The sequence below is a fragment of the Coptis chinensis genome, chromosome 2 (assembly GCF_015680905.1).
Source record: "Coptis chinensis isolate HL-2020 chromosome 2, ASM1568090v1, whole genome shotgun sequence".
Classification (NCBI taxonomy): domain Eukaryota; kingdom Viridiplantae; phylum Streptophyta; class Magnoliopsida; order Ranunculales; family Ranunculaceae; genus Coptis; species Coptis chinensis.
Genome location: NC_141457.1, coordinates 14,530,370 through 14,556,152, shown reverse-complemented (window position 1 = coordinate 14,556,152; position 25,783 = coordinate 14,530,370). Strand labels below are relative to the sequence as shown.

General features: G+C 38.5%; 2 protein-coding genes across 5 annotated transcripts; one reads left to right on the top strand and one right to left on the bottom strand.

Moving 5' to 3' along the window:
- Window positions 1-2,341: 2,341 nt before the first annotated feature.
- On the top strand, window positions 2,342-3,991 carry LOC147515030 (Peroxidase superfamily protein). The gene is made up of 4 exons (XM_086585832.1): window positions 2,342-2,635; window positions 2,756-2,947; window positions 3,028-3,193; window positions 3,291-3,991. The coding sequence occupies exons 1-4, from the start codon at window positions 2,363-2,365 to the stop codon at window positions 3,701-3,703; spliced, it is 1,044 nt and encodes a 347-aa protein (XP_086441958.1). The 5' UTR covers window positions 2,342-2,362; the 3' UTR covers window positions 3,704-3,991.
- Window positions 3,992-4,966: 975 nt separating this feature from the next.
- Window positions 4,967-25,642, bottom strand: LOC147515029 (G-protein coupled receptor). Of its 4 annotated transcripts, none has more exons than XM_086585817.1 (18): window positions 25,378-25,642; window positions 25,209-25,300; window positions 25,092-25,130; window positions 24,955-25,008; window positions 21,893-21,967; window positions 20,279-20,344; window positions 20,104-20,146; window positions 17,987-18,032; window positions 16,177-16,270; window positions 16,038-16,090; window positions 14,268-14,349; window positions 14,012-14,143; window positions 13,773-13,875; window positions 13,565-13,657; window positions 11,781-11,847; window positions 11,006-11,072; window positions 10,835-10,888; window positions 4,967-5,196 (listed from the first exon to the last, which is right to left on the bottom strand). In XM_086585817.1, exons 1-18 carry the CDS (start codon window positions 25,433-25,435, stop codon window positions 5,050-5,052), a joined length of 1,365 nt encoding a protein of 454 aa, XP_086441943.1. In that variant the 5' UTR covers window positions 25,436-25,642; the 3' UTR covers window positions 4,967-5,049. The 4 variants fall into 4 exon arrangements, with proteins under 4 accessions (XP_086441943.1, XP_086441939.1, XP_086441951.1 ...); XM_086585813.1 differs by having other exon boundaries at window positions 17,963-18,032; window positions 25,378-25,536; XM_086585825.1 differs by lacking the exon at window positions 14,268-14,349 and having other exon boundaries at window positions 14,012-14,096.
- Window positions 25,643-25,783: the final 141 nt, after the last annotated feature.

The window sequence follows — 25,783 nt, the reverse complement described above, 5'->3', positions numbered from 1 at the left end:
GACCTAAGGATTTCGTTATGGCGAGACCGGTTGAATTGATTGTTGGGCCTGGGGTTTGATGGCAAAACTTGTAATAATATATATATATATATATATATATATATATATATATATATATATATATATATATATATATATAGTAATTATCTAAAAAGTAGCTACTTAAGTTAACTTAAAATAAGAATGCGTCGTATTAAAACTTCACCTACAAAATAAATTTAAACCTAATTTTTTTGTGGTTCTGAAACACTCATCATAATGATTATCTTCTCAAAATTTCAGTTTCATTTGGAAACCTAACATAGATAAAATTGTTGTCATCTTAAAAAGAAAAATATAACGGTCCGTAAATGTTGAATTTTTGTAATTGTTTTTGCCAATGTTAGAGGTTTCCAAATGGTTTTTTGAAATTTTGTAGAGATGATCTTAATATTGAGTATATCATATCTACAAAAAAATAGGTTTAAATTTATTTTTGTAGGTGAAGTTTTACTTACATTATTTATTTTAAAGTTAATTTAAGTAGCTACTTTTTAAGAGAAGGATTATATATATATATATATATATATATATATATATATATATATATATATATATATATATATATATATATATTATTCTATTTTATTTTATTATTATTATTATTTTTGTAGGGTTGCCCAATCCAATTTGATGAGTGTCCAATTAAGCTGCCTTATCAATCATCCCGCATATAGCAAGTTGGAACACGTTGAAGTGGTGAGTTACATGCTTCTCCATTATGAAATCATCTTGAAACATTCAACATCTTGTTTCACACCTGAGCACAAGTACAACTATCCTTCAAATCGTTAAAATATCAGCTGATGATGATCATTTTCCATTTTCCCTTTTTGAGAAATATGGTGGAGCTGTTGAACAAAGAGACAGGAAATCTGTGCATAAGGGAGTAAGTAGTCCCTTCAAATTTATGCAAAATTATGTAGAGACAAAGCTAGGAGTTTATCTTCATGTGTATGGAGTAGGTAAAGCTTAAACTATCAACATAGTAGAATGAAAAGGAAGAACAAACAAGGAAGGCTAATCACGTGCTATTGAATAAGTTTTGGTTTAGTTGCTAATAAGTAGTCCTAGATAGTGGGAGATAGTAGCAAGTTTAGGTTGAGTAAGTAATTGTAACTCTTTCTTATTTTCTTGGTTGAGTAAGTACTTATTGTAATCAAACACCTATATAAGTCTCAATAATTCTATACTGACACAGAGAATTTGACATAGTTGACCGACACAGTGATGTGACATTGCAATATCAATATTGCACTATGAAAAACCACTACTGTAACATCAATGTTGCACCATGAAAACCACTGCAACGTCAATGTTGCACCAAGAAATATCACTGCAATATCAATGTTGCACTATGAAAACTACTGCAACGTGAATGTTGCACCGAGAAATATCACTTCAACATCAATGTTGTATCATGAAAACCAGTGCAGTACTATGAAAAATCAATGGAATGGAAGGTTTGCTATGAAGAAAAGTGAGAATGACAAAATAAAAATAGAAATATGATAATAGAAAGAGAAGAAGTGTTTTGTGTTTTGAGTGAGAGAAAATAGATTTTTGGCTCTTATTTTCACTACTACAACATTGATGTTGCAATATGCCACAACACTGTGTCTTGACTGCGTCATTTTTCTTGTGTCAGTGTAACCTTTGGTTCCTCTATAAGCCTTCTATCATTTTCTACCATCCTATCTTTTAATTCATGATAGGTTCTAGCAAACAAAAGAAGAACATTCCTTAGTATATACCAGTTAACCATCAGAACTTCTGCATAGCAACACAATAGATAATTCCTGCTTCTATGTTCTATCTAGCCATTGCTTAGAAAATTGAACGTCAGATTAACTACTGCGAGTTTGAGACCGAGACAGATGTAAGAGTCGGACAAACTTGTTTTTAAAAGATGGAAAATAGGGTATAGAGTAACGTACATACGAAACTCAGAACACCGCTAACAGCCTAACAAATCAAATTCTGTAAAAGACGCAAAAGTTTCATTGGATATAAATTTGAAAAAGAAATTAACCAAGTCAATCCTTTGGGTAGTACTAATGTACTATACACAATTCATATTTGCAATTGCAAAACTGTGAGCAAAAATATGACATGACCATGCTATCATATTCGAAATAGCAAAAGAGCCAATACTACGTGAAAACCAGAAGGGGACCGATAAAAATGACGCGGTCGATCAATGCAGTTTACATACACTACTAGAGGATTTGGTAGGGTGAGCAGTTGATTGAATCCCTTGAATCCTATAAATAGAACCAAGGATATAGTCCATTTCCTCGTCACTAAAAAATTCACACACAAAATGGAGTTGTGGAGACTTACATGTAGTTTTATGGCCATAGTTCTCCTCTCTTCCACTCTTTCCATAGCTCATCCAGATCCAGGCTTCAGCTTTAACTGGGGTAATGGTGGTGGGAATGATGGAGTATATTTCAATCTGTTTCCAGGTTTTTATCAATATACATGTCCTCAAGCTAATGACATTGTCATGTCAGTCCTAGAGGAGGTCATTCAAAAGGAGCCTAGAGTAGCTGCCTCATTGCTTAGGCTTCATTTCCATGACTGCTTTGCACAGGTAATTATTACAACTAGAAGAATATATATATGAAAGTTCATATTTTCCCGTTCTCATTTACTAGGGTATTCTCATTTCTCCCTTATCAATGTAACTAAGCTCACGAATGGTGCATTTCAGGGTTGTGATGCATCAGTTTTACTGGATAACAGCGCGACAATTAAAAGTGAAAAGCAGGCAGGGCCAAACAAGAATTCTCTTCGGGGATTTAAAGTTATTGACGAGATGAAGGCCAAGTTGGAACAGGCATGCCCTGAGACTGTCTCTTGTGCAGACCTTCTTGCACTTGCGGCCAGAGGCTCCACTGTATTGGTATTTTCCTTAAACACCAAATGCTTGCATAATTTATGAGTAAAATATAATTCTAACTAATGGTGCACATAATGAAACAGAGTGGGGGACCATATTGGGAACTTCCATTGGGAAGGAGAGACTCGAAAACAGCGAGTATCAGCAGCGCCAACAATAACATCCCCGCACCTAACTCTACTCTCCAAAACCTTGTAACGTTCTTCAATCGCCAAGGTCTCAATGAGGTAGACCTTGTAGCTCTCTCAGGTGAGTTAAGTCTCGATTCATGATGTACCCTTTAGCAGAAGGGATCATGTTTAAACCTCTACTTCTCAGTTTAACACATTCGTGTAATCTTGTATAGGGAGTCATACTATTGGAGTGGCGCGATGTGTGACCTTCAGGCAAAGGCTCTACAATCAAAATGGAAACAACCAACCAGATGAGACTCTAGAAAGGACTTACTACTATGACTTAAGATCAGTCTGTCCAAAATCAGGGGGTGATAACATCATCTCTCCTCTGGATTTCACCTCTCCTTCCAAGTTTGACAACACCTATTTCAAGCTATTATTGTGGGGGAAAGGTCTTCTTAATTCAGATGAAGTGCTACTGACAGGGAAAGGAGGGAAGACCATGGAGTTGGTTAGGAGTTATGCAGCAGATGAGGAACTTTTCTTCAATCAGTTTGCTCAGTCAATGGTTAAGATGGGGAACATCAGTCCACTCACAGGTTACAATGGGGAAGTTCGGAAGAACTGTCGCCAAATTAACTGATCCATCTAAACTGTTAACTTCCCTCTGATGTCAGAATGAGCTGCTGCCATTGCCTCTCTTCTTATTAGTATCTGAAATGGTGTCTCGTTCTCGTATCTTTCCTTCTTAGCCTATGAAGTTATTGGAGTGTGTCGTTTCTCTCTGAATGAGTCGAGTTTTCTAGCCTAACGTTGTTGTAGCAAGAAACTGTTCTACTATTTTGAAATTATTATGTATGCATATGAGATACGAAAACATTCACACGATTCATATATAAGTTGGAAAAAATGACTCTTCTCAATTGTTCGCAGATAGATAGCAAGTGCCACAAAATACTAAAGCTAACAAGAACCGTCCAGTGTTCAATATCGCTTTCCCTTCGTACAGATTTCCAGTTAAAGCACCAAATTTCTTCAGTAAAATTCTGCTGGAACAGGGGGTCCAGTAGCCCCAACTCAACACAGTCGTCCATAACCCAAAAATACGAGACAATGACAGGCAATCTATAAGAGAAGCATCATTTGAAGAATTAAGCAAAAGAAAAAGCCCCCGTGTATAGCTTAGGCCAAGAGTTGGCGACTTTTTATAGTCCTATCGATGCAACTCTGCTGATCCCGATCCTAACTTTGCAGCTGACCTAGCTGCAAATCACGCGCTTTCACTACAGTACTCATCAAGTTTTGTATGAGGGCAGCCCCTATTGGCTTACTAGATGGGAATCTCCCTCAGTTACCTATTATAGATTTGATTAAGGTGGTTTGGGTATGTACAAACCTCAACCAGCCTCTCCTTCGTAACTTGTACTGTTGTACAATTTTCATCCCACATTAATACAAATTTTTTAACTTGGAAAAAAGCTGAACATGAAGTTGAGTCACAGAGAGATGTGATAGTTGGAATGTTATTTCTCTTCAATTTCTCACCTCTATAATCACTAAGAACACCGCAGTAATTTCAAAATTTAAATGCCTGTCTTTTGTATTATCCAAATGTATACCAAAAGTCCAGAAGGATCTGATTCCGGAATTTAGGTTTTACACAGGCAGGCAGTTATCCCAACTACAGGGTACAGGCAAACAAATTATATCATTGGTCTTTCACATAAATATATTTATAGTAATGACCTACTAATTATCCCCAACACCTGCTCCGTAGCAAAACAACAATGACACCTTGTTGTGATGATGACAATAACAATACGGGGTTTATGACAAATAAAATATGACAAAGTGATCGCCAAATGCAACTATAGAACTGACTAACCAACTATGTACGAAGATTACGGGTCCTAATATTCAAGATATTCCATTAAATTATCAGTTCTATACAAAATTTGAAGTAATTCAAGTATCTGCACAATTTTTATTTCAAATTGAACCGTACTTTCTGTCACTGGTTCTCTGCGATCCTTGTGCAGAAACAGGCTGACGTTCCCAAGAGGCTTGATTGATAGAGGTATTATTCACGTCCTCAACCCGTGAATAGCCCCCTCCTCCTCCTCCTCCTCCAGTCACCTTATAATTTAAATTTAAAACAATCATCAGACATCAGAACATTCAAAATCATTCTGCTAAAGTATGAAATTAAATGGCTTGTCAATGTGTCTTTCAAAAGTATAACGCCTGGGACTAAACCACTAAAAGAAAAGAATAAAAAAATGTTCACATGCACTGGTAGTGGCAAGGATCTGGAGTGTTGGATTTCATTGACTCTCAGTGTTAACTCTCAAGAGCTGCAACACTTTTTTGAGTTTTGGATCATGTTTAAATTGCATTTTGAATTGTGTACGTCGAAGTCATACTCAAATATGCCTCTCAACTCTTCAAAGGATCAGCCCCCCCCCCCCTTCTGTGCAGTTGCCCTACAAGTATATTCATAGGAGTTTTAATTCATTATTAATTTTCACTTTGAATCACGTATCTTGCCTCCGAAATACACATCTCTACTCTTTTGAAGTCCAAATTCATGTTCTAGTAGGTTGTAGAAAGAGAGACAGTAAAAGTTAGGTCTCAAAGTAAGACCCATCTTCTATTTATAATAACAGAGTTACAGTGTACATAGGTTGGGCCCAAGTATAGGCCCAATAGGACTAATATTACAATACTCCCCCTCAAGCTGGTGCGAAGATATCCAATAGACCCAGCTTGCCAATGGAAGAGCGAAGATCAGCAGGTCCCACTGGTTTGGTAAGAGTATCAGCAATCTGTGCCTTAGTCCTAACAAAGGACGGGGAGACAATCCCAGCACGAACTTTCTCCCGCAGAAAATGCACATCAATCTCTATGTGCTTAGTCCGCTCATGTAGGATTGAACCGGTTAAATGGATGGCGGCTTTGATTGTCACAGGTGAAGTACGGATGATCCGTGATCGCGGCAAAACCAAGCTCTCCCAAAATAGATCGCAACCACATAATCTCACAAGTGCCCAAAGCCAGGGCACGATACTCAGCTTCAGCAGATGATCTGGAGACAACAGATTGCTTCTGGCTTTTCCATGAGATAAGGTGATTCCCACGAAAAGCACATAAGCCGGTAGTGGAACGACTGTCAATAGAACCTCCATAATCGTAATCGATTGTAGCATTCTAAGGGACCCGCGGAACCGGCCGTGATAGAAGAGACCTAAGCCGGCAAGACTTTAGGGTATTGGAATATGCTCCATCGCATCCATATGAGATTGACGTGGAGCATGCATGAACCGACTAACTCGCTCACAAAGATAGGCAATGTCCGGTCTAGTATTAACTAGATAAATAAGACGCCCAACAAGGCACCGATAAGTCGATGGATCGACAATAATGGTCCATAAATGCGCAACTAACCTACCGTTAGGCACCATAGAGTAGAAACCGGTCGACAACCCAAAGATCCCTCAGATCGTCGGAAGATCTAGAACATACTTTCGTTGAGATAAAGAGATTCCCTTGGGACTACGATGCAATCTCAATGCCAAGAAAGTAACGCATGGACCAAGTTTTTAACCTCAAAAGACTTCCCAAGGGATTCCTTAATTTGTACAATGCCTGATGCATCGTCTCCTGTAATAATAATGTCGTCCACATATACAAGCAGATAAGTGCGGCCCCCAGAGTTCCGCCGAACAAACAATGTATGGTCCGAGTGACACCTGGTAAATCCATACTGTAGCACAACCTCGCTGAATCTACTGAACCAGGCTCGTGGTGACTGCTTAAGCCCATATAAGGACTTACGGAGTCGACAAACTTTCCTAGCATACTCCCCCTCACCACGAAAAGCCCGGTGGGGATCCATGTAAATCGTCACCCGGATCTCCTCGTGAAGGAAGGCATTCTTCACATCCAACCGATGAAGAGGCCAATCATAAGAGGGCCGAGGGAAATAAGAAGTCGAACAGATTTTAACTTGGCTACACGGAGCAAAGGTCGCACCAAAGTCACGCCCAGTAATGTGTAAATCCCCTTTAGCAACCAAACGGGCCTTATATCGTTCAAACTGTACCATCCGCCAAGTACTTCTTTGTAAAACCCATTTGCATCCAACGGCAGGGAAGTCTGGGGGAGGTAAAGCAACCATTTCCCAAGTCCGATTCTCGCGCTGGTGGTCGTCATCTCACCGCGATAAGCGGCTACCCAATGTGGATCTGACAGAGCCTCAGAAACTGATCGCGGTATCCGAATAGAGGAAACCGAAGTCAGATATGTCTGATAGGAAGCAGATACACCCTGATAAGAGACAAACTGCGCAATAGGATGGTTAGTGGGAAAACCGTATTTGTCTGGGGGATGCCTGGTCCTGGAAGGAAATCGAGGGGGCTCAACAACAGGAGAATCAACAGGAGCAATCATAGGGGAGTCAACAGTAGGAGCAATCACAGTAGGTAGATCACTAGAAGGTGAAGGAATGTTACCTGAGGCAGTGGGCAGAGCATGAGCATGAGCATGAGCATGAGGAGAAGTGCGACGAGTATACACCTGTAAAGGTTTAGTAGGAGGGACCACCAAAGGAGTATTAAAGACAGGAATAGGATAAACAGCGGAAGACGCCTCCTCTGGGGAAGACAAAGATTCCTGCACAGATGTATAAGGACCAAAATATGCACTATGCTCGACAAATGTGACATCCAAGGTATGATAGAGGCGACGACTAGGTGGATGATAACAACGATACCCCTTGGACATAGGGGAATACCCTAGAAAGACACACCGAATGGATTTATCATCCAATTTGGTTCGCGTAGGCCTTTTATCATGAACATAGCAAACACAGCCAAACACCCGGGGAATAATGGGAAACAGAACACGACTGGGGTATACAACTTGCAGAGGGGCCTTACCATTAAGAACTCTACTGGGTGTGCGGTTTCGAAGGTAGACAGCGGTAAGAACCGCATAATGCCAGTAGGACTGAGGAACATGCATACCTTGCAACAAACACCGAACTACATCCATAAGACTCCGATTTTTTCGCTCAAAGAACACCATTTTGCTCGGTGTATAAGGGACGTCGGTCGATTCTTTGAAGGATACCCCCGTTAGTTAAGACGGGCGACAAATTCGTTTGAAACATACTCCTTCGCGATTATCGACCAAGTCCGCGAACCACGATATTGAACCGAAGTTTTAATGAGTTGGAGAAACCGAGTGAAAATAGGGAGAACTTCAGATTTTTGCATGGTAAATAGATCCAAGTACACCGAGTATGGTCATCTATAAAGGTCACGTAGTAGTACTATGGCCGGGAGAGGGTAGTCACAGGAGAAGGGCCCCAAACATCCGTATGAATCACATCAAACATACAAGGAGATCTAGAAAGGCGAGGAATATAAGAATTACGCACATGTTTAGACAAAGAACAAGTATCACAATGAAAAAGAGTATTTTTGCATGCTTTTATTAATTCAGAAATAAAGTACATAGATACTTGAAGTTGACATGGCCCAACCGAGCATGCCAACTTTTCAAAGACTCAGCAGAAAACAAATAACGGCCTGACACAGGCAACACACTAGCATGCAAACTCGATACTGGTGGAACAGGTACTGGGACAAGGGGGGGATCTCCAAAGTAGTATAGTCCCGCATGCTCATAGCCCCTGCCAAAAATCTGCTTCAGTGCTTTCGGGTTCAAGATAACAAGAATGGGGTAAGAAAACAACGTAACGTTGATAATCTTTAGCAAGACGACTAACGTGATAATGTGCTAAGTGCTAAGTGAGGAACATGTAAGACCGACTCTAAAGAGATAGCGGGGATAATCGAACAAGACTTTACGGGTAATAGTGGTGTATGAGCCATCCGCAAAGCGCGGACATGATGTGAAAAGGGTGTGCTATCGACAATAATCTAGACTCACCGGTCATATGATCATTTGCCCCGAATCAAGGACCCAACCGGATGGAGGCGGGAACTAATATGGAACGCAAGAGGTGTACCGCGTGGCGTGATCATGGCGTAAGTACTAGATGTCCCCCACGTAGAGAGACATAGCATGCATAAGCCGATCAACTGTCTTTGGGTAAAAGTCCCGTAATCCTCGAAACTCCCCCGAATGATGACTACCGTAAATATCGCCAATAGTCGCAATACGAGGTTTGTCGCCTCTAAGCCCCTCGACCCCCCTTGGGACGAAGCTCGATGCAACCGATAGCAACTATCAATAAGGTGTAAACGCCTTGCAATGATCGCAAAAGCGCCCACGAAAGTGTTCCGGATGGAACAAAGAGAACGAAAGCCACCGTAAGACCCCTCGGGTCGAGTAGTAAGCAACAAACGCCATCCGACGCCAGGAAGACGGTGCATCGTAAAACCACCGGAGAAGAAGTAATCCGAACACGACGCTTCATGTTTCTCAATAATGGCATACGCCACCAAGAGATGGAAGAGGTGCGAAGATTGAGAACTTGAGCGCGAATGGCTTCAAAATCGAGTGAAGACCAATAATGAACCGATGAACTCTGTTTCTCCTCACGCTCAAGAGCGGCCATAATAGTAGGTGTCATACCGAATACCTTGGATAGGGAAGTGTAAGTAGAAAGCTCCTCCCGGCTTCTTCAAGTACCCAAAGTAAGCTAAGATTTAAAAAAGAGCCCCCTGGTAGCCCCGACCCAACTCACGGTAGAGCTCATAAATTCGAACCTCATTGTTCGTAGTAGTAGCATACATTTCGAGAGAGAGCGACCCCACAAACCATCAACAGTCTCATAAAAGGTAAACATCTCATGACATCAGCTCCATAGAGTTGAACAACCAACTTAGAATCATACAGTTTGGTCATGGACCAACTATCAGAGGTGGTCTCAGATTAATTGGACAAATCATCTTGTTGGGAACAAGCCAATCCATCTTCCCTTTGGCCCCAAAAAAATAAGCTTAACGTAACGAGCCCAAGAGTGGAAATTCCGCCCATTAAGAAGAGCGGTAGTAATTTTCTTCAAGAAGAGAAATTATTCAACAAGGAGACATCATCCGTACCTTTAGAGTCGTTATCCGCCATGATAAAGGGATATAGTGCAAAGAATAGTACCTTGATGTGAGAAAAAAGTTATAATCGCCGGAAACCCCGCCGGAAAAATGTGATAAACGCCGAAACCTACCGGAAAACCGCGGATAAACGCCGGAAACCTACCGGAAAACAAGGGAGGCAAAGACAAGTCGCCGATGAGAAGCTCAACTCAGTACGTGTCAGCGCATAATACGTCACGCGCCCGAGCAGAAGAAGGGGGGGGGGTGGGCTGGTGGTGGTGGCTAAGGTGGTGGTGACTAGGGTTTGATCTCCTCCTTCTCTCTCTTCCGCTTTTTTCCGATACCATGTAGAAAGAGAGACAATAAAAGTTAGGTCTCAAAGTAAGACCCATCTTCTATTTATAATAACAGAGTTACAGTGTACATAGGTTGGGCCCAAGTATAGGCCCAATAGGACTAATATTACAATATAGGTAAATTAACTCCCTCAGTAAGTAGTTGAAGAGGACACTTTGATAGTTTATCTTCTACAAATTGTTGGATTATAATCATAGCAAAGGTGAGAACTGTTTAAGGATTTACAACATCTCGTTCGGAACACAGCCTGAACATATTCCACGACTATCCAGTAAGGTTTCTAGCCTATTATACACACACATGTCAATTTTGCTTTAATAAAAGAGTTAAGTTGTTGGATTAATATCACTTACAGCTTCCAGACAAGCTGATAGAATTGTCATACCAGGCAAGGCATCAAGGCCATGCTGCACGTACACAAAAGCAGTGAAAATTAAATATTGAAAAGCATGTACATCTTCTCGAGAAATGGCAAAACAAAATTAAACTAAATATGTTGAACATTGGTAAAAATGAAAGCCAACCTGGTGTTCGACTCGTGTCTTGTAGATGAATCCTCCACAACAAAGTAGTGTTGAGATCACAAAAAATCTACATGGGCAATTGGAGTATTGATCAAGAACAAAAAATGGTAACTGTTTCAATGATTCCAACAAAGTCCCAACAGTGAAGCATGTGTTTTCTCATAGTGATGAAAATACATCTATTATACAGCTGCATCATATAACCTGCAGCCACATTCCTAAACTAGTAACTAATGGATTCCCGTTTTCCACACTGAAGTATACCCTGGTAAAGAGTTGTACTGTATTAAAAAATGAGTCAGTTTAATGCATACTTGTGCACTGTTTTGCAAATATGTTTGTTGAGATGTTTAATATGGTCCCGCGTGGACATTACAAGCTTTGTTGACTATATAGGTTCCTGGGCCTCTCCTAGTCAATCGATTTTGAGATGGATGCCCTATATTTTAAGACGGTATCAAACCAGCTATTGTATTTGACCAAAAGAGCCCGTTTACTCCATGTCAACCAAGTATGTTTCTCCACCTATTAGGCTCAAGTGATGCCACACGTGAGGAGCATGTTGAGATCTTTAACATAGTCCCCACATGGGACATTAGAAGCCTCACATAAGAGTATATAAGTTCCTGGGTCTCTCCATTTGTTGCCAATTTGTTTCGAGTTTGATGCTCCAAAGTTTAATACTGTCAAGTTGTTTACATAATATACTTCGGAGCATCAGGTTTAAAATGAAAAAGAAAAATGCCAAGTACGTTAGAAAGGTTAGCTCGCATACATGCACGAAAAAATTCCAAATGTTGCCCATCCTCTTGTAGCATCATCCTTTCTACCCTGCTTATATGCTGAAACATAAAAATAAGCAACTTTTAGGGTCTGAAGCTCCTTGAATACGCAACATCAGAGTGAAATACATCCACAAGACGAGCAAACTTTAGCTGAAAAGTGACTAGATTGAATGACAACACACATTACATAGACTTAGTGCACCCAATCTTTCTTATACTTTCTCTTGGAGAGTGAATGAAGAATGCCATATTAATCAAGCAGTTGGTAAACAAAACATCAAGATGATGTCATAAGCCATATTGAAAACCTTTGAGAGAGAATATGTAGTTACAGAATCTCACTGAATGAATGTGATGTGAATTCTGCCCTTATAAATTGATGGAATAATAGAAAATATAACACAAGGGTGACAAGGAAAATCTGTTAATGGGCAGTTACATTGGAACATAGATTTATCACAGGTTCCATCTTGTAACTTACCGTCAGAACTTCTGTGACGGGGCTATATGCTGCTCAACTGTGATGATCCCAGAAGAAAACTTAATGATTCAACACAGTAGGCGTTGAGTCAAATGCTTTTGCACTAGTTAAAATGATAAATAATGTCCAAAAAGAGGTTTCAAATGTATCTTCTTTTTCCAGAGTATATGAAGCTATGCAGTTGCAGTCGCAGTCACAGGCACATCCGATAGAGGCACTTGGGTCGAGCCTACAGCCTGGGAAATTGCCTAGCACAGGCCCCTGTTGCTAATACTAAACCCTATCCCACAAATACGTACTAGCACTAATCATGACCATACGTTGCCTTCAGATTTTGTGCCAAGTCTCGACACGACGTGCACAACACCAACAGAAGACTCCGTTTCGACACAGGTCCTTCATTTATCCGACACCGGATTAATCATTAGCTTAAGTTTCCTTACAGTTGCTCCACTAATGGTCCTAGGTTCAGTTTTCATTAGACTGATCTTGGCCTCCATCTTTTAACTTATCTAGGCTGAAAATAAGCATGTTATGGTGGTTTCAGCTGTATGCAAACACATTAAGACGTATACCTTGATATAACATACACCAACTCCCCAAATCTTAGTTTTCTTAAGTTCCCATATTGAACACTCCGTTACCCGTGTCCAAAACGACACACCTACCAGTACCCATGAGTGTCCAACATGACACATGCACCAGTACCCATGCAATACACTATGACCTAATTACTATCGAAACACAACTTAACAAGTATTTATGCATTTTCAGGATGTCATTTCTTGGACACTTACTATTGAAACATAACTTAACAAGTATTTATGCATTTTCATGATGTGTTTCTTGGTCACCACCAGTCTTAATCTCCTTTGAACACCAAACAAGTAAGATTAAATGCATAAAAAAACGAATGACTTCATATGAAGTGCCAATCAACCAGCCTCCCTTTCCACACATTGGCACAAAATTTCAACTTCGGAGCCAAGAATAAACCAGAAAGAGACGCGGTGGTGAGAGGGTCAGATCAGTGTCGAGAAAAAGAAAATCATTCTGAGCAAAATAAAAGGTAGATAAACAAACAAATAATCACCAGACTTGACACTATCTCAGGTCCACATTCACATCAAATTATAGTGAGCAGTGAAGAACATTCAAGAAAGGCACTGAATGAACAATTGCTTATTCAGATCTCGATGGAACAACAAAACAACTAGATCGATAGTCACCAAAACCACCTTCACAGATGTCACTGATGCTTCCTACAAGTCACTGAAGTATTGAAAATCTTACCACACATTTTTGAGAGAGTGAACTCTACGGGTTCATAACCCTCTACGGGAATAGATATAGCAACTTCATACGGAGTATCGCTGGCCTTCTGACCTGCAAATAGAAAACAAGTCAAAATTCAGAATTTACTCATCACGAAGGAGTTTTGCATAAATAAAACTTCAGCAAAAAGAAAGTAAAATACTATGCCATTCTATGTTTCACATACATGTCCAATCCACATTTAACATGGTAGGTGACAAAGTTGTAGGTGGGCTCCCACTTTCTCCTGTGCCTGATAACTTGACCTCTAGGCCTTTATCAGGACTAACCTGTTATAAAGACCATAGAGACATGCAGAAAGAAAAAGAATTTAGATGGCACCTAAGAAAGGAAAAAGAAAACGTGTCATACATATATCAACTTAAGCATGTCCCACCAGGCAGGAAAGAGCAGAAATATGATAACCTTAAGCATGGGTTTTCCAACTAGAGTTGAAAGAGAAGAAATTGCAGTCATATAAAGAGATACGCGAGTCTGCTCAGTTCCAAAGCTGCAAATATTGAGAACTTTTGAGGGAACTATGGTACAAATGACAACCTACACATCAAAAGTAATAACAAGTCCTGCCAATTTTAAGGTTCATTAATGAAAATCTCTACAATGGTACAGCAGAATGCTGATAATTCAAAAGACATATAACCTATGATTCAAAATTTGGAACCTGTTGGGATTTCACAGTTTTAAGAGCAGCACTGAACACCTTTAAGCCCATCAAAACAATCTCCCTTTTGTATGTGTTTGAACTTTGAAACATGCAAGATGTTGGAAATATATCTACGTAATTAAGCTAAAAATCAATCAAAAGACATACTAACAGCAAGATATTGAAGGATCGAGAAAGGAAACCACAAGAAGAAAGAGAAATAACTTTTTGGTTTACATGAGAAACACTCTTGGCAGAGACATAAATTCACTCATGAAGCAACATAGCTCAAACCACCACTACAATCAACACAATGGTACAGCTTAAATGCTGGATGGAGGAAGAAGGTACGAGACATCGTTAGCTCTCCAAGGCAGCAAAACCTTCAAATAAGGATCTGAAACTTTGGAGGATCTAAGAGCATTTCCAATGGGAGGTGTAAACAGTATAGATGGAAATTTTACACCCCCAAAGACCAAAATACTCTTCCAATGGAGTTGCTAAACCGTAAATGATAGTTATTAACTTATAAATGGAGTGGGAAATTCCCCACTTGGATAGAAACTCTTAAAAAGCTCGGGAGTTGGTTAAAGTGACGTTTGAACTAAAGTAGGTAACACACGTCACATGGACTCACATTTGTTTTAATTTTTTTTGTTGGGTTTTATTTAAGTTTGCGACGGCACATGTCCGTTGTTTACGGGTAAAGTGAAATTAAAAAACTACGCACATTGTTTGAAGTCACGTCCATCCATTCTCTTTCATGGCAATTATGTTTACGACGGTTAGAACCATTGCTATTGTCTAATTATACAAACTTGCAAATTTTAATGCATTGGGTGAAGTTTTTGGGTGTGGTTCTCCATACTGTGTATTAGTGTTTAGGGGGGATGTAAAATCCCAATGGCACCTCTGTGGAGCCTATGTGGAGGTGTAAATCTACACCCTCCATTGGAGATGCCCTAACTATAAACCAATTGGTGAACCAGCAGGCCAGACACCAGCAGGTATGTCATCTGAAATAGTACCACACTAACAAGACACACTGACGCACACTTGATAGATCATGTTTGATTTTCATTGAAAGCTTCTACTAAACAAATTGGTGAGATGTTAGTATAGTCCCACATGGGAACCTCTAATTACACCCAAGACACCCAGGCCAGCTGCAACAGCAGAACACAAAAAAACAGGAAGAAGAAAAACAGTAAAAAATCAAGGCAGGAAATAGCCAGAACCAGCAGGCCGGAAACCAAGACAAGCATGCCACCAGCACCCTGCCGCCCAATACTGCCTTCTCTATCCTAGAAACAATCACTGAATTCTTCCCCACCTCCTCTAATTTATCTCCAGAAATCCAAGTTTAACAGTCTTTAGTGATATGTTATGGAACTATGATTCATAAGGTTCAGCTCCGAGTATATGGAATCCACAGGAAATTGAATGTTTCCTTAAGGAACACGGTGACTTTTAAGGAATCCATGGGAAATTCAATTTGTCCACTAGGATCCACAAAATAGATTATAGTGGTTATATACATTCATTTCCTTATTGACCGAATTCAACAAACTTCCTGCCAATTTATGCCTGAATTAATAATTATTGTTTCAAACTTTGTGAGTAGCTAATAAGTCTTTTATTAGTACATTACAAATAGCTGCGTTTCTGAAATTCATTGTGAGGACATATTAGCAAATGTGTGAGACCAATTAGATCCTTTACATAGAATAGTTACAGCAAACCAGAAAGTTAAGATTCTCAGAAGTTAATTGCAGGAGATCTCCAAACCTGAATTCGTGGCGTAGTGCTTCGTAACCCAGCTGAGTCAGTCCGTTGTATACCTTCAAGTCCAAGAAAAGAAACTTTCTTTAAATATAGACTCAATCTTCATTTATTAAAGAATAACAACAGTAACGTGAGTTCTTACAACTTCCCATGACCGGGGATGAAAACCAACAGTGAAACCCTTGAATATTCGGGGACCCGATTTCTCACAGGGAACGGCAAGCTCAACAAAAACCCTGAACAATGAGTTTGTTAACCAAATTAAAAGGAGTCAGAAACAAAAGACTAGCTTTACACAGACACAAAGGATTAACAATGGTTCAAGTGTTATAAAGAAGACTAGCATGCCAAATTATCATAGTTTAATATAACACAACATAGCAAAATATCATTTGTTTGTTAAGGTTGACCTCATGCTAATTAGCATACTTCCGTTATATCAATTCCTTTAGCTTGCAAGATGGAAAAACAGAGTTCATAACTTCATATACGCAATTTGAGGGAGGAGCAGTGTGAAGTTTTTTAGTACTTAAAGCTACTTTTCTTAGACTTTATATTTTTGCATATCATATTATTTTTTGTAGGGAGGTGCCATGCGAAGTTTTTACTAGGTTAGTTTACCAATCAGTCTTAATCCCATATTTTTCTTTGATAACCTCTTTCCAAAGCGCATTTTCGTTATATCAAAATTCATTCACTTCTTAAAAGTTTGCAAGTAGCAATGCTCACTTTGCATGCATACCCTTTGCCATGATATTTGATGAAACCTACTTGCTTCACCCATAGAACCACATAGTAAGCTTCTCATGAGCTTCTCAAGTGCATCACAAACACTCACAAGAAATGTGAACAATGGTAGATTTTATATATGCGCAAGCGCAAGACTATGCTTCTGATGAGAAAAATCCCTTCTCCCTCCGAAAGAAATTTCCTCTTCCATATAGCAAGCTTCTTGGAAATGTTCCACAATCGGGACACTAGAAGACAACTGGAGTTTCTGCTATTAATAAAGTTCTCGTCACTTTTGTTTATCATGGATATTATACCTAGTTGCGTCGGTACTATGGGATATTATATATTTATCTTTATTCGCTAGCTGGAAATTGGATAACTATAGCTACAAGAGCTTCTAGCTCAATTGGTTGTGTACCCCTCTCCTAATGGGAGAGGTTGCAAGTTCGAATCCCACCAAGGGTTGGTTGGGATTTCTTTCTTGTGTAATTATATGATGGGCCTTTGGACCAGGCAAGCCTTTGAGCTAGTGACAGAGTGCTGCTACGATAGGTGAACCAAGGAGTGAAAGCAAGTCTTCATAGACAGGGTGGATGTGGTTGGGTCTACACAAAATGAAACATCGGCGAGAGCCTTCGAGCAATGTAAGCCTTCGGGCTAGTGTTCCTTCGGGTTTGATGAGCCTTCGGACAATGTAAACCTTCGGGTTAGAGTCCTTCAATGTAACCGGTGTGGGTCTGCCTTAACCCTCTAAATATTTCAAAAAAAAAAAGGTATGCAGAGAATTAGGAAAGATTTTATATCCTGCATATTATGAATGATTTCATATTGTACTACCACAAATCTTATAAATGCGGTGAGTGAGTAGCTAGTATAATTTCCTTCCTTGTTTGTATATTAAGTTCCTAGTATTATATACACATCTATAGTAGAGAGATAATATAACTCTCTACAAGTCTTTCCTCCACCATTATTTCTTTATTCTTCTTATTCACCCTTGGTCCCTTACTATGAGAATGTTACAACTCTCCTAGCATCACCATTTACAGTTTCCTTCAAAAGCCACCATTAAGTTATTTATTTAGAAAGATCCATTGCAACTGATCAATTAGGGAGTCAATTTTTGGGAGTCCAACCTTAGGCGATGTAGTATCTATTAGATGGAAACAAAAGAACAAAGAAAGAATAATATACACATGTTGCCAATATCATGAGGAAACCTGCAAGTTGAATCGTAGGCTACATTGCATATGCATCCAAGTTGACCTGCAAGAGTCCACAAAAATGGATAAGCATGCTATTACTACGTAACTCAAATTTACATTCTCCAAAAAGAAAAATAAAAACATGAGATTGAATCGGTTATGGAATAATTTGGCAAATACTGTCGTAGAAGTGTCGAAATAGTCTTCAATTGGCACTATTTGGACAATCAGGTAAGTGGTACAGAAGTTTCAGATCAAATTCAGAGTATAAGCTAAACGTGCCTACATTTATTTGAGGAAGTGTCGAAATTCTAAAGTGTTGAGAATAACCATGTATTTCAAATTAATGAATTCCAAGAAGGACCATTGAGCTTGTTTATATGGTCCAGGTGCTTCCACATCAGCTCACTGTTTAAATGCACAACGAAGAGCCTATCTGGAAACCAGAAGACTGTTTGGCTTCTACTTATAGCAAAAAAAAAAAAAAAAAAAAAAAAAAAAACAACTTGCATGGCTACATAAAAACTTAAAAGTTAAAAAGAAACAAAGTTAGTTTGGCAACACAAAGATTAAGTGTCAAAATAGAAGAAGCTCCTTTAATGGCCGAAAATCCAATTTAATAATAGCTAATAATTTGTATGTTTGGCTGTTTGCACAATAATAGAAATTGCAAAATAGATGAATTCTAGCGCTATCAAATGTGAAACGCCAAGATTCAAGAACAAAGTTTACCAAGAGAATCATTGTCGAACCATGAGATGACATGATGAAGAAGAGTTCTTCATCCACTAGGCATCTATGGAGACTAGGTTGTAGATAACTATGATAGAATGAGGAGGAAATCAGGATTAAGGACACAAAATTTACAATAAACGAGTGAGAGAAAGAGTAGAGCAGTTTTTCTTTTCATTTTTCATTTTTCTCTTTTTTCGGTCCAAGTAGTCGATTTTCTAAAAGCAAAAATCTGTTTTTTTGTCTTTCGCGGTAGTAACATTTTTTCGCTACAAAAAATAGCGATTTCGAGTGTTAAGCCATCCTTACTATTTTGTTTTTTTGACTTACATTAGCAAAGAAGTAATGTTTTATGCTGTTGCCAAATGACCTCTAATTATAAAAGCCATGCAATCGATAGTCTTATGTCATCTAAAGAATATCTTTCCTTTTTATCTTTCTAAATCATGATGTTATCGTTTCATTGACATGCCACATGCTATCTTTATTCTCTTCCCTCCAATGTGGCCAAAGAGAGTGATTATCTTATGTGGCATCATCAACCTAATTTCCGGTATTTGATCCATCCAATTTAAAGACCACTGCCTGTGCCTACATGAACCTTGCACCACCTGATTATTCAAACTCCCAAATTCATTTCTTTCTCTTAATCAAACTAACGTGCACTCCTAACTTCTCTTTGACACCAAACTCAAACCCATGTATTGTCCTTGTAAACGAAATCAAACACCAGAACCCTACACCAACCCATCACTCTCTAATCTACGTGCATACCTACCTTGCTTGAAATACCATCAATTTAGGTACAAAACATTTGGAAAGAAATTTGACCCTCTGGAGTTGCATGTTAGTCCTGAAATCTTCAAGTTTTGTTGCCTATACCAACAAAAAATGTTCGAATGGAGAGTTTGATGCTTGCAGTTAACAAAAAATATTACCAATAGCATCTGCTCAGAAAAGTACAGTTATTAGATGAAAACAACTTAAGCAGTCAAAATAAAAGAAGGATTTCAGCAGGATCATAAGAAGATATTAATTTTTTGAGATTATACGTAGTTCATTCTCAGAGGATATTAGGAAGACTATCTATGAGGATGCAACAGGTAAAGCATATGTGAGAATGTAATAATTCTAGCTTTTCATTATTAATGAAAACAGGTAGGGGACCTCTCAAACAACCTCACTTAGCAACCAAAAAAGAAAAAAAGAAATTTACTTATTGTTCTAGGCAATGGACATTCTTATAGAAAATAAAAATAGACTAGTAGTCTAGTAGATTTACAATGGTAAGAGGTTACTGCACATTTGCTCTGAAAAGAATGAAATATATCAACCATAACAAAATGGGTAAACTTAACTTTAGCAGCAGAAACAATAAATAATCTGAGGGGGTCACACACCTTTACATGCTCCATTTAAACAACTACCGCAGATTATATTTACCTGAAATAGATTAAGGAGACTGTGACGAACTTGACAGTGACAAACTTGCATATAATTACACAAAGTGAAAGTCGATAGAAAACATTGACGGATGAAAAAAAAAAGTGTATAAATAACTGATTTAAACCCGACCTGAGCTGTACGCCCCAATTTATCAAAGCTTTGCTCACAATTCATCAAGTCACCATTGTAAAATCCCTGAATCGAAGAAACATTCAAATTACTTGCAACTTTCAGAAAATCAGACCAGAATCTGCAAATCCAGATCGCTAGATTAAACTTTACTTTGAATAGAAAATTGGAGAATTAAGGATTTCAGATCGGAATGAACTTTTGGCATGATGATCTTCATATATGCACAACTGTACAATCAGGTTAGACCAACTCATGCAGGATTAGGAGTATGCTTAGACCAACTCATGTATGTCTCTTACTTTGCTGCACATATGCTATCCACCATATATGTGCTTAGTGGGTCCGTAAGCAGCCCATGGTAGTTTGCCTTTAAGGCGTACGCAGCCTTTTTTCACTTTAAGGGTCAGTGACACAAAGGTAAACACAAGTGATGAAAGCACGCTTGCTTGCAAAATTTGACTTTAAAAAGCTTCAAACTTAAGGGTCCCACATCATTCTTCCTTATGATCTAGGTTACATGGACACGCCATATTTTGAAAAAAATCCGTGTTAGATACGTATCCACGTGTCCATGTCGGACACATATTGTATGTGATTTGGCTCAAATTTTGATATTTCGCCATGTCAGACACTTCGTATCTATGTCAATACGGACACACCTATCCGTGTCAATGTAACTTAGCTTATGATATACATAAAGATACCGAGGTTACCATGACACCCCTAAATGACATCCTGAACTGACAATAGTGTTCTGCAAATAGAAAGATTGTGGACCATTCAATAAACCGCAAACTTAGACAACTTTTGACAAGACTAGAGAGCTTGAAATGAGCTGATTTTTTGTGGACATGGTATCCATGGTAGGGAGATCATATCCGCCAAAAAGCAGCCATTGACTCGTTGTCTAGATCCCCTTTTTGGTAGGGTTGTCAATTCAAGATGTCATTTAAGGGTTTAAAGGTAGCCACACTTTGCCTTGTTTTTCGAGACCCTCTTAACCTATATATATTATGTCTCGAGGTTGTATACAAGATTAACTTCCGCTCCTTTTTGTTAACCTGCTTTTTCATGATGCAGGATCATCTGCACCCTGTGAGATGAGAGGGGATTAACTTCCACTCCTCTCGTTTCCAACACAAGAACACACATTTTTTACGTTGCATGGTGTCCGCATTTTAGAATACATGCCAATGAAGTTCAAAAAGGGTGTTGTCAAAGAGGCATCAGATTGTTGAGATCCTAAGTGATCTGGTTCAAATAACCAGCCCAGCATTTGCTGTGTCATGTGTGTTTGCACCTTTGGGGGGATGTCGAGTTTGTATTTGCCCTTGTTAGACCACAAACAGTTTGAAATACGTTGTTCTGCCTGCCCATCAGATTGGGCTTTACAATCAAAGTAGTTATCAGCATATATTTCAAGAGTATTGACCATTCTGTTACAAATGTATTCACCATTCAAAGTGTATATCTTCTTCTCAGTTTCAGTTTTATTACTCTAGAGAAAAGAAGCAACATACTCTATTCGAAATAAATCCATATATAATCTCAGTCACACCAAACTGCGCTTATCAAAAATATAACTACATAAAGCCAGTAACATAGGCTTACCTGAACAAAGCTAACGTGCCCTGTGCCAGTAACAAAATGGTGGAAAGTATCGAAACGTCCAAAATCAACGTAGCCCTGCATTGTCGAAAAATAATAAAAATTAAATAACAGCAAATACTTACAAATTGTAAACCTTTTTCAGACTGCAAGGAACTGGTTCTTAAGGTATTTGTCATGAATAAATAGCTCTCTCGCCAAAAGAAACAAGTCACATCACGCAAGTATCCTCCTTAGGGACACTTTGAATCATAATTTGATGCCCATTGCACACCAGAAAGTACAATTGCTCAATCAAACATTTCATTAGCTTTCTAGGCATTTTAACAAGGACACACATTATACAATTTTCATAGATGCCTTTCCAACACGTCAGACACTCAGATATGCATGTCAAAAAAGCACAACAACACCTACCTTTATTTATGATTGATAAGGAGTTATATCATCTCTTTAAAGGGGTGTTAATTATTATGCATTGTCAATGAGTCACCGGAAATCAACTACAGATGAAAAAAGAACTGAAACTACAAGTAAAATGAAAAAGTAACTGAGACATATCCACAGCTATCTAATGGCCTACAGAAGAAAATTTCCAAAATGATTAATTCCGCGATGAAGGTCTCTCCAACTATGAACAGCACTTTGGAATAATGTCAAGCAACATTTGGGACTACCTTCTCAAGTTTCTAATGCTAACAGAGAATGGAATCAACTCATCAGGCTATGTCAGAAGACTACCATGGAAGTTGAGGTCTACAAAGTCTACATATGTGCAGTGGTGAGTTCTATTTGGAGGGAGAGGAACTACAGGAGATTTAGAAATGCTACACAGGACTGGATGACAGTAAGCAACAGACCGAAAGGTGATGTGGGTGTTTATCTACAAGGTCAGTTAACAGAAGTGAAGGATTCTATGCAACTTAAATCTTTAATGGAGAAACTGGCATAACAGTAAAGCACAGTACTAAAGAGCCAGTACCATGTATTTGGAAATAACCAGAACCAGATTCTGCCAAGGTCAATGTTGATGGTTCACTGACAGACAACAGATGTGGAAATGGAGGTACAATCCGTGATGCTAATGGAGAAGTATTACTTGCCTACACTGAACTTAAAGCTATTCTCAATGGTTAAGATCAGTTCTATTCCAACAACTTAAAACTATTCTCAATGGCTTACAGAGATATATTATGGTGAAGATTTTGAAGGTTGAAATTTCTTCAGACTCCCTACGTGCAGTAAGAATACTGAAGGACCAAGAAAGAGCCCCATGGCATTGTACTAACACCGCAGCTGCAATTAAAGACCTACTAGGGAAGTTTGTTAGTGTAAAGATCACCCATGTGTATAGGTGAACGAATCGAGCAGCTGATCATCTTGCTTCTTTAGCAACTGACCATGTATTAGAATGTTTTGTACCTCCTCTGAGCTCAACTCTTATGTCTATTGTTGAGGAGGAAAAACATGAAACTATATATTAAAGAGTTTAATGCAGGTGGAGGTCTTCCAGAACCTCAAATATATTCCAAAAACAACCCTATGAACGGCTAACGTGAAGGTGCTAAAAAGTTTTGGGAGACAGGATAACAAAGTTTTCAACCTTAGATAGCTGGTTCAACCCTACTTAGCTGGAATGGAATAAATTTCAAATTAGATGCTTGAACATATTATTTAACTGCTAGTCCTTTCCCAAGGCACATGATTTCTGTTTTTCGGGACATGATTATGGAACTGATACCTAATTGGTCTGTCGTTGAGATTAAACTAATACACTAAGTCCAACTCACTATTAAAACAGGATTAAAATAAAAGATGATAACTACAGAACCACTAAAGGAGAGAAGAGAGCTCAAGACAAGAACACATTTGATGTAATATTGTTTGCAGAAGCAAGAACAATGAAGAAAACAAATTAATTAATAAAATCAACACCTAAAAGTTAATTTCAATCTTCAAACTAGAATAAAACAATATCAAGCTCAATAACAATAACAATGAGGCTAGATACGATAATAATTCCAAATTCTAATTAGAATCCAAAAAGAGTAATACTCTATTTAAATTAGAATAACAACCAGAAACTACTAATAACCTAATTCTAAAACAAATAGAAAACAACAATTAAAAAGAAACTAATTAGTGCCACGTCATCATCTTCTGCTCCAGCATAGTGTATATTAAAACAAGAAGACTGCAGGAGTAGTAGTGAGAACTCGAAAATACCCAGGATGCATCTTCAAATGAACCCAAAAAATCTATTTTTTCGGACCTACATTATGTAATAACAGTTAGATTTAGTATATGATAGAGTCTAAATGTCTGAAAATTTACTCATTTCTTAGATGTGATACTTTGTGTATAAGAAGCTTAAACTTCAAGGACGTAAATCCTTATACAAGTAAGGTCGCTCATCACATTGCCACCTTCAAACTTTGTTGTAGCCCTTTCAGAGTCTCCACTCTACCTATGTCCTCACAAGGTTGAACTTGGATCTCAGTACTACAGTTAATCATTCAGTTCACTGCCGAAAGAACAGAAATCAAAATAAGGTAGTAACCAGATTTGACGACTATACTACCAGTACGCTCAGAACTTTTGAAAGATAAGACTCCTGTGGTGAAGAATATGGTAACGCCGATAACGAAAGATTGTAAGTAAAACTGATTCTCAATAACGTGGAGTAACAAAAACTTGAATTCATTCATTTCGCGGTCGGTATTGTACACTGTTCGAAGTTTGGTGTCTGTAGTTAAAAAAATTGGTTCATTTCGAGAGGCATAACTTGGGCTTTGTCAAGTCCTCTCTCCTCCTCTAGTAGTCTCCTTGTTACTAGTTTTAAGACATTCAAAAGACGCCAAACACAAAATTGTTTTATCTATCTACACCAACGTGATGTGTGTTGAGATTGGACGACATAGTATAGGACAAGATTACTTACAACGCAGCGTACAAAAGCCAACACTTAAATGTCCACATGTTAACAATACGACATATTGTATTTATATCTATATCACATATTACCAACAAAATAAAAGAAATAAAGAAGGACATTATTAACGGACCGTCTGTGATCTACTCTCCACATCTTTGCAAAACCGAATAACAATGTCAGAATCCTGCATGAAGAGAAAATAAATGTTAATACAAATACAAAGCTCTAACATATATACTTAAAAGTAGATGAATATATATTTATTACCTTCCCATCTTGTTCAAAAGGATGTCCAATCCAACTCGTCTAATTTCCAGCTTTTTAGTAAAAGGAAACAAATTCATACAAACTAAAATAAACTTAAAAAAATTAAGTGAAGGATACAAAATCATATATGTGACTGGAATTATCAAACGCGTAGCAATTGGACTGTGGGACCACAAATGAGGTCGCAATATGTACCTGTAAAATTCCATCTAGCGGAACAATATTTCGGGTTTAGTAAAAAAATGGATACGAAAATAATAATTAGACATAAAGTGTAGAGACTCACAAGTGAAAAGGACTAACCCCAGCATGCTTCCGTGCCACATAATAATCACAACTTTCATTTATAGTGAAAAACAAAATCCCCCAAATTTATAGTCAGAATTTTCAGTATCGGTCTTATTTTTCTTAGATGGGCCTACTGCGAAGAATGTAACCAGGCCTGTTAAGTGGGCTGGGCTTTATGCTGATGTAACGGTATTGATTGAGTATTCAAATGTTGCTAATTCTGGCCAGGCAGTGAAAGGAATCAATGGGGAGATGTTCGGATTGCCATGGCTGTATCCTGTGGACAAGTTCTTTAATGGGGACTACAATCATTTTGCCCGACTTCCATCCATAGATATCTGGCATGTGCTAGGTGTTGCATTAAACGTGTTATTGTTATGCAACGCATACAAGGCACGACCAAC

What these genes read in the sequence shown, in the direction of transcription:
- LOC147515030 (XM_086585832.1), top strand. Translation starts at nt 2,363, where the DNA reads ATGGAGTTGTGGAGACTTACATGTAGTTTTATGGCCATAGTTCTCCTC. An exon ending in TCCATGACTGCTTTGCACAG is followed by an intron (nt 2,636 to 2,755) that starts GTAATTATTACA and finishes GGTGCATTTCAG; the next exon opens with GGTTGTGATGCATCAGTTTT. An exon ending in CCAGAGGCTCCACTGTATTG is followed by an intron (nt 2,948 to 3,027) that starts GTATTTTCCTTA and finishes ATAATGAAACAG; the next exon opens with AGTGGGGGACCATATTGGGA.
- LOC147515029 (XM_086585813.1), bottom strand. Translation starts at nt 25,435, where the DNA reads ATGAAAGTTGTGATTATTATGTGGCACGGAAGCATGCTGGGGTTAGTC. An exon ending in CACTCTCTCAAAAATGTGTG is followed by an intron (nt 11,848 to 13,564) that starts GTAAGATTTTCA and finishes TTTATGTTTCAG; the next exon opens with CATATAAGCAGGGTAGAAAG. An exon ending in TATCAGCTTGTCTGGAAGCT is followed by an intron (nt 5,197 to 10,834) that starts GTAAGTGATATT and finishes TTAAATTATAAG; the next exon opens with GTGACTGGAGGAGGAGGAGG.